Source organism: Gopherus evgoodei, chromosome 4 (assembly GCF_007399415.2).
Source record: "Gopherus evgoodei ecotype Sinaloan lineage chromosome 4, rGopEvg1_v1.p, whole genome shotgun sequence".
In the NCBI taxonomy this organism is placed as follows: domain Eukaryota; kingdom Metazoa; phylum Chordata; order Testudines; family Testudinidae; genus Gopherus; species Gopherus evgoodei.
In genome coordinates this window covers 152,096,633-152,102,632 of record NC_044325.1, presented here as the reverse complement: position 1 = coordinate 152,102,632, position 6,000 = coordinate 152,096,633, and the positions used below count along the sequence as shown (strand labels likewise).

Below are 6,000 nucleotides of genomic sequence, written 5' to 3'. Positions count from 1 at the left end.
GCAGTGAAGTACCAGGTGAACTTCAGCTTCTAATGGTGGAGTGACTTTTGCCTATCCAAAATGGAAGCTAGGGACACAAAATGAAGTCTGGGGAATCTTTGTGGCATCACCTCTTACCCATTAACCCCTGGCTGAGCTAGAGTCGGGCTTTGAGAAAGAGACACCCCATCTCCACGGACAGACTCCCAGTGATGGAAAATCCACCCTCTCATAGGGAAGCTGTTCTAATGATGAATTCCCCTCTCTGGTAAACACTGGACCCTTATTGCCAGCCTGAACTTTTCTCCCTTCAGCTCTCATCCTGTGGATTTTGCTCTGCCTTTGTCTGGGAATTAAACAGCCCTCTGCTCTCAGCAATCTCTTCCTCATTGAGGCGCTTACAGACCAGGATCACGTCACCTCTTAACCGTCTCGTCACTAAACAGATCATGCTCCTCCACTCTCTCACTATACAGCAGATTTTCCAGACCTCAAATCATTCTTTTGAAATAATTTTTTTGAACCATTAACAGTTTGTCATCATCCCGTTTACTTGCCAGTCAACTGCTCATTCAACACCCACGCTCTGTGACCCTGCAAAGGTCCCCTCCCCTAATGCTGCATCCTCTGCCCTTCCTGGCGTGTTTGCATTTGGATGGATGTAGCAACATTGTGGTGAGAGCCAAGTTATGGATAGTCTCCCCAGCACTGACAAACAAACCATTTATTAAGCAGTGTAAGGGAACAGCCGCCCTCCTCAGACAGTACATTTGGAGGGTGGGGTGCACTCCCTATTGTTCTCCTGCTGGGGGTGCTGAATAGAGGGTCACACAACAGGGAGGTGTTAAGTCCGTAGGTTGTCATCGCCTTGGGTCAGTGTTACTCTTTATCCACGGAGCATTCGGTGCTGTATGGGTGCGGAGGAAGCTCCCTCCACCTATCACAGTGGGAGAGAGGCAGGGGGAGGAGGACGTGCCAGAGCATCACGCAGGGAAGCCTTACTGCAGAAGGCCTGCGGGATCAGATTCAAGAGGGGAGCTGAGGCGTTCAGGTCACGAATCCCAGGGGACGAAGTTAGGAGCCATAAGGTGCCTCAGAGAACATACCCCATCCTCAGGAGCGAGGGCTTCTGCACCTGAGTGTGCCGCTAGATTGCACCCAGTGCTGAAACCTGGAGAGCTGCACCTATTACTAATGGCCCGAAAACGATGGGGATGGTTCACCCTGGGAAGAAATCTCAAATTAAGCCCGATCTTGGGCTGAGCCCTAAATCACGTGTAGCTCAGGCGTCCAATCCCAAGGCAGGATGAGGCAGAGTCTTGAACTGATTGCCCCATGGGCTCCTGATCCAAGGGACTAGGCCAAGCTGCGAACCACACACCGGTTGCCGTCCATACGGGAGGATCTCAAGCTGAGCTGTCAACCATGCACCCACTGCCCTCCATACGGGCTGATCTTAGGCCACGACTAGGCCAAGCCGGGAACGACATTACTTGTCACCGTCTATCTGGGCGGATCTCCATCTGCTACCCCACTGCGCTGGCCCCTACTCGATGTTGTCGTAGACTCGGATCACCTCCTGGCAGTCGCCCAGCGTGGCCAGCAGCTGGGATGCCCGCTCCATCTCTTCCTCTGACAGCCGCACCTTGGCATTGGGGATGAACTCCAGGGCAGTGGAGAGTGACTGTAGCCCCAGCGAGTCCAGCTTCTCCCGCACCTGGTGCAGTGATGGCACCTCACACACAAACTGAGGGGAGAGGACAGAACAGGGGCTCTGAGGGGCTGCAGACCTGCCTGCAGGCCCCCAGAGTCGCAGTAGAGCAGCATGGGTGCCCACTGGACAGTAGGGACCACGCCGCCCCCACCGGACCCGATCTGTAGAGCCTGCCCCTTCAGATCAGGCCATCACTAATCCAATGCCCAGTGCTGGCCACCATCTAACTCGCCGTCTGACCCCCATTCACCCTGTCCTTGCACTGCGGCTCCAGGGGATTTAATCCCCCACCCCCAGAATAACGGCAGCACAGGGGGGCACAAGTAGTCACTCTGGTGGGACAGAGAGGGCAGGATGTATGCTACAGCAGCCTCGGGGCAGTTCTCTTTTATACACAGTCCCCTTCAGGAAGCAGAGAATGGGAGAGAGGACAGCGAGTGATGCCCATGCCAGCCAGGGAAGACCCTGAGGGGGGCTGTTTACAACCTCCTTATGCTCCCATAGCATTTTTGAGGGTAAATGCAAAGCCACAGAATATTCTCCTTTTCCAGCATCATGTTTGGTGGTGCAACAGGCCTCCTGCGCATCCTGTATATAATCCCCCTGAGCCAGAGCTGCACCAGCCAGACCCCCACATCTCTCCCCTCCCCTGGGCTGGAGCAGGGCCAGATCTCCACGATTCCTCCCCTCCCCCGGCCAGATCAGCACCAGTCAGACCCTCATGTATCTCCCCCATCACCTGGGCTGGATCAGAACCAGCCAGACCCCCACATATCTCCATACCAGTCCCCCAAACCAGATTAGCACCAGGTGGGCCCCGACTGGTGCCTGAGCAATTACATCAACCAGCTGCTTCCCCCCATTGGCTGATGGTATCTCCCGCTCCGCAGTCCCACGTTCTCCCAGCAGTCCTCACTGCAGTGGTGGGAGAGCCCCGTGGCAAGGGCCACAATGGACTTGCCACTATGTTAGCCAGGGAGTCCCCGCCACACACCCACCTTCAGAACTGCTCGCTCCTCCTCCTCCTCTTCTTCCCACACATCCTGGGCCCCGGCCTCGATTGCCAACTCCAGGGCCTGCTCCAGGGCCACTGGCCTCTGCTGACAGTCCTGCCCGCTGACCGTGATCACCCCCTTCTTGTCAAAGCTGTGCCGGGCCCCATCGGACATCTGCCCCCTGCATGGGAAAAGGGGAACATCAGGGGACAGGGAGTCACTTCTATACTGCATGAGAGAGATCTGTCCTGGATGCTGGTCCAGGGGGTTCGTGCTTTGCACAGGATGGAGACGAGCGAGGAAGGGCTCAGAGAAGAGCCGCAAGAATGATTCACCTGCCTCATAGAGAGAGCTTGAGGGCTCTCGGTGTAATGAATTTATCCCAGAGACGTCAAAGGCCCATTGTGCCCATCCAGCCCAGCCTCCCACCTAACCCAGGCCAGGAATCTCCAGCAGTGATTCCCGCCACCAGCCCAGTAACTCCTGGCTGAGACAGAGCAGACCTCTGGGAAAAAGACACACCCATCTCCACTGACGGACTCCCAGTGATGGAGAATCCACCTCATCCCTTGGGGAGCTGTTCCGGTGGTTCATTCCCCTCCCTGGTAATCATGGGCTCCTTGTTCCCAGCCTGAATTCATCTCCCTTCAGCTCCCAGCCAGTGGATCTCCCTCTCCCTTTGTCTGGCGGTCAAAGACCCCTCTGCTCTCAGAAATCCCCTCCACGTCAGTGCTTATAGACCAGGATCATGTCACCTCTTAACCTTCTCTGAGATAAACTACATTGATCGAGCTCCTTTGGTCCTTCGCTATAAGGCAGGTTTTCCAGCCCCCAGATTGCTGTTGTAGCTCTTCTCTGAACCCATAACAATGTAAATGGTTTGGGAAGAGGTTTAAGCTATCTCCAATTAAGCCCTTCTTGCACGGATATAAGAGAGTCTACCCAGGGATGTGTTGTGATAACTTGCCTGGCAAATTTACCCTAATTGTGACCTCAACTGTAAAAAGTATGTAAAAATTCGTAAGACATCACAGTACCCTATATAATCATAGGACAGGAAGGGATCTTGAGAGCTCAGCTAGTCCAGTGCCCAGCACTCAATGCAAGACTATGTATTATCTAGACCAGCAGTTCTAAAATTTTAGCAACCCAAGGACCCCCATTTTGATTTAATTTTTTTCAGGGAGTTGGGTGCAGGGGGTGGGTGCAGGCTCTAGGAGGTAGTTTGGGTTTGGGATGCAGGCCATGGGAGGGAATTTGGGTGCAGGAGGGGGTGCAGGCTCTGGGAGGGAGTTTGGTTGTGGGCTCTGGCCTGGGGAAGGGTGTTGGGGTGCAGGAGGGGTTCAGGATGCAGGGGCTGGGAGGGATTTTTGGTGCGAGGTGTGGGCTTTGGGCTGGGGCACAGGGTACGGGCTCTGTCCAGGCAGCGCTTACCTTGGGTGGCTCCTAGGTGGGGGAGTCGGGGGGGTCTCCGCATGCTGCCCCTGCCAGCAGCTCCCATTGGCTGCAGTTCCTGGCCAATGGGAGCTGCAGAGTTGGCGCTCAGGGCAGCAGCAGGGACTTGCCGGCCGCTTCCATGAGCAGTGTGGAACCAGGGCATGTAGGAAGCCTGCCTTAGCTCCACGTGCATCCCTGAGCCTTTAGCGCACGCGAGGTGGTGGAAGGGAGCAGGAGGAGTTGAGGGAAGGATGGGGAGAAGTTGATCAGCGTGGCCTGTGGACCCCCTGGGGTATCCTCGGGAACCCCCAAGGGTCCACACACCCCAGTTTGAGAAATGCTAATTTAGACCATACCTGACAGGTGTTTGTCTAACCTGCTCTTAAAAATCTCCAATGATCCAGATTCCACAACCTTCCCAAGTAATTTATTCCAGTGGTTACGAAGTTTTTCCTAATGTCCAACCTAAACTGCCCTTGCTGCAATTGAAGCCCATTGTTTCTTGTCCTTGTGACATTATCTGATTAAAATATGATCAGGTATATTATTGTTGCTACCACAGTTATTCAATTGCAATAAATCTTATACAAGTATGTCATGTAAGGTCAATGGAAAGGTTATGATTTGCTGACTATGATTACCCTATTTGTATGCATGTATCATGTTAATATCTGAAGTTATGAATATTGTCTATGCATCTGTATTTCAAATATGTTTGCTCCTGCAGTAACACCCACAAGGTATTTACATCCTGTCTAGCTAGCACGCTGTGAATGGAGTATTCAAGTTGATGACCCATCAACAAATACAATGGGCCATGGCAGAAGCTATCCCCACTTGATGGACTTTCCAGCCAGAATATTGCTAATGGCCCCTGCTATGACTCATTGAAGCATGCAAGGGCATATGGTTCTCAAACTATTGTACTGGTGACCCCTTTCAAACAGCAAGCCTCTGAGTGCGACCTCCCTTATAAATTAACAACACTTTTTTATATATTTAACACTATTATAAATGCTGGAGGCAAAGCGGGGTTTTTGGTGAAGGTTGACAGCTCATGGCCCCTCATGTAATAATCTTATGACCTCCTGAGGGGTCCTGACCCCCAGTTTGAGAACCCCCGGACTAGATCATGTGGTGCTGAACTCCATCTTGCACCTGTACTTTTAAACAAATTGTGCTGAGGGCTTTGCTTGGAAAGATGGGTTTCCCTCCATAAAGCAAGAAGCTATAAAAGGCCCTGGAAACATCTCAATTTTGCCTCTTTCCTGCTGTGATCTTTGGACTATGGACTTATACTAACAGGAGCATCCAAAGGACTGAGGACCTTCTAATCATTTGGAAACAACTGGAGACTTAACAGGCCAGTGGTTTATTTCAAGCCTGATGTTATCTTTTTTTGCAGCAGTCATAGAATCCTAGAAGATTAGGGTTGGAAATCCAACCCCCTGCTGAAAGCAGGACCAACACCAACTAAACCATCCCAGTCAGGGCTTTGTCAAATGGCTAGTGTGTACCCAAGCTGGTTCTGATATAGCTACGGTCAGGGTTAACGCAAAGCTGTCTCGATTAAGAATAGCAGCATAGTGAGAGCTCATTATGTCGCACTTGAAGAGACCTCAGGAGGTCATCTAGTCAACCCCCAGCTCAAAGCAGGACCAACACTAACTAAATCATCCCAGCCAGGGTTTTGTCAAGCCAGGCCTTAAAAACCTCTAAGGAAGGAGATTCCACCACCTCCCTAGGTAACCCAGTCCAGTGCTTCACAACCCTCCTAGTGAAATAGTGTTTCCTAATATCCAACCTAGACCACCCCCACTGCAACTTGAGACCATTCCTCTCTGTTCTGTTATCTGCCATCACTGAGAACAGTCT

General features: G+C 52.2%; 1 protein-coding gene across 3 annotated transcripts in view; it reads right to left on the bottom strand.

Moving 5' to 3' along the window:
* Window positions 1-684: 684 nt before the first annotated feature.
* The window catches only part of LOC115651458 (translational activator of cytochrome c oxidase 1), a 38,060-nt gene continuing 32,744 nt past the window's right edge, over window positions 685-6,000 (bottom strand). For all 3 annotated transcript variants that reach the window (XM_030562537.1, XM_030562538.1, XM_030562539.1), the window contains exons 5-6: window positions 2,692-2,869; window positions 685-1,726 (exon numbers count right to left, since the gene is read on the bottom strand). In XM_030562537.1, the coding sequence (XP_030418397.1) occupies window positions 1,526-1,726; window positions 2,692-2,869 (379 nt within the window). In that variant the 3' untranslated portion in view covers window positions 685-1,525. The remainder of the gene's footprint in view (window positions 1,727-2,691; window positions 2,870-6,000) is intronic.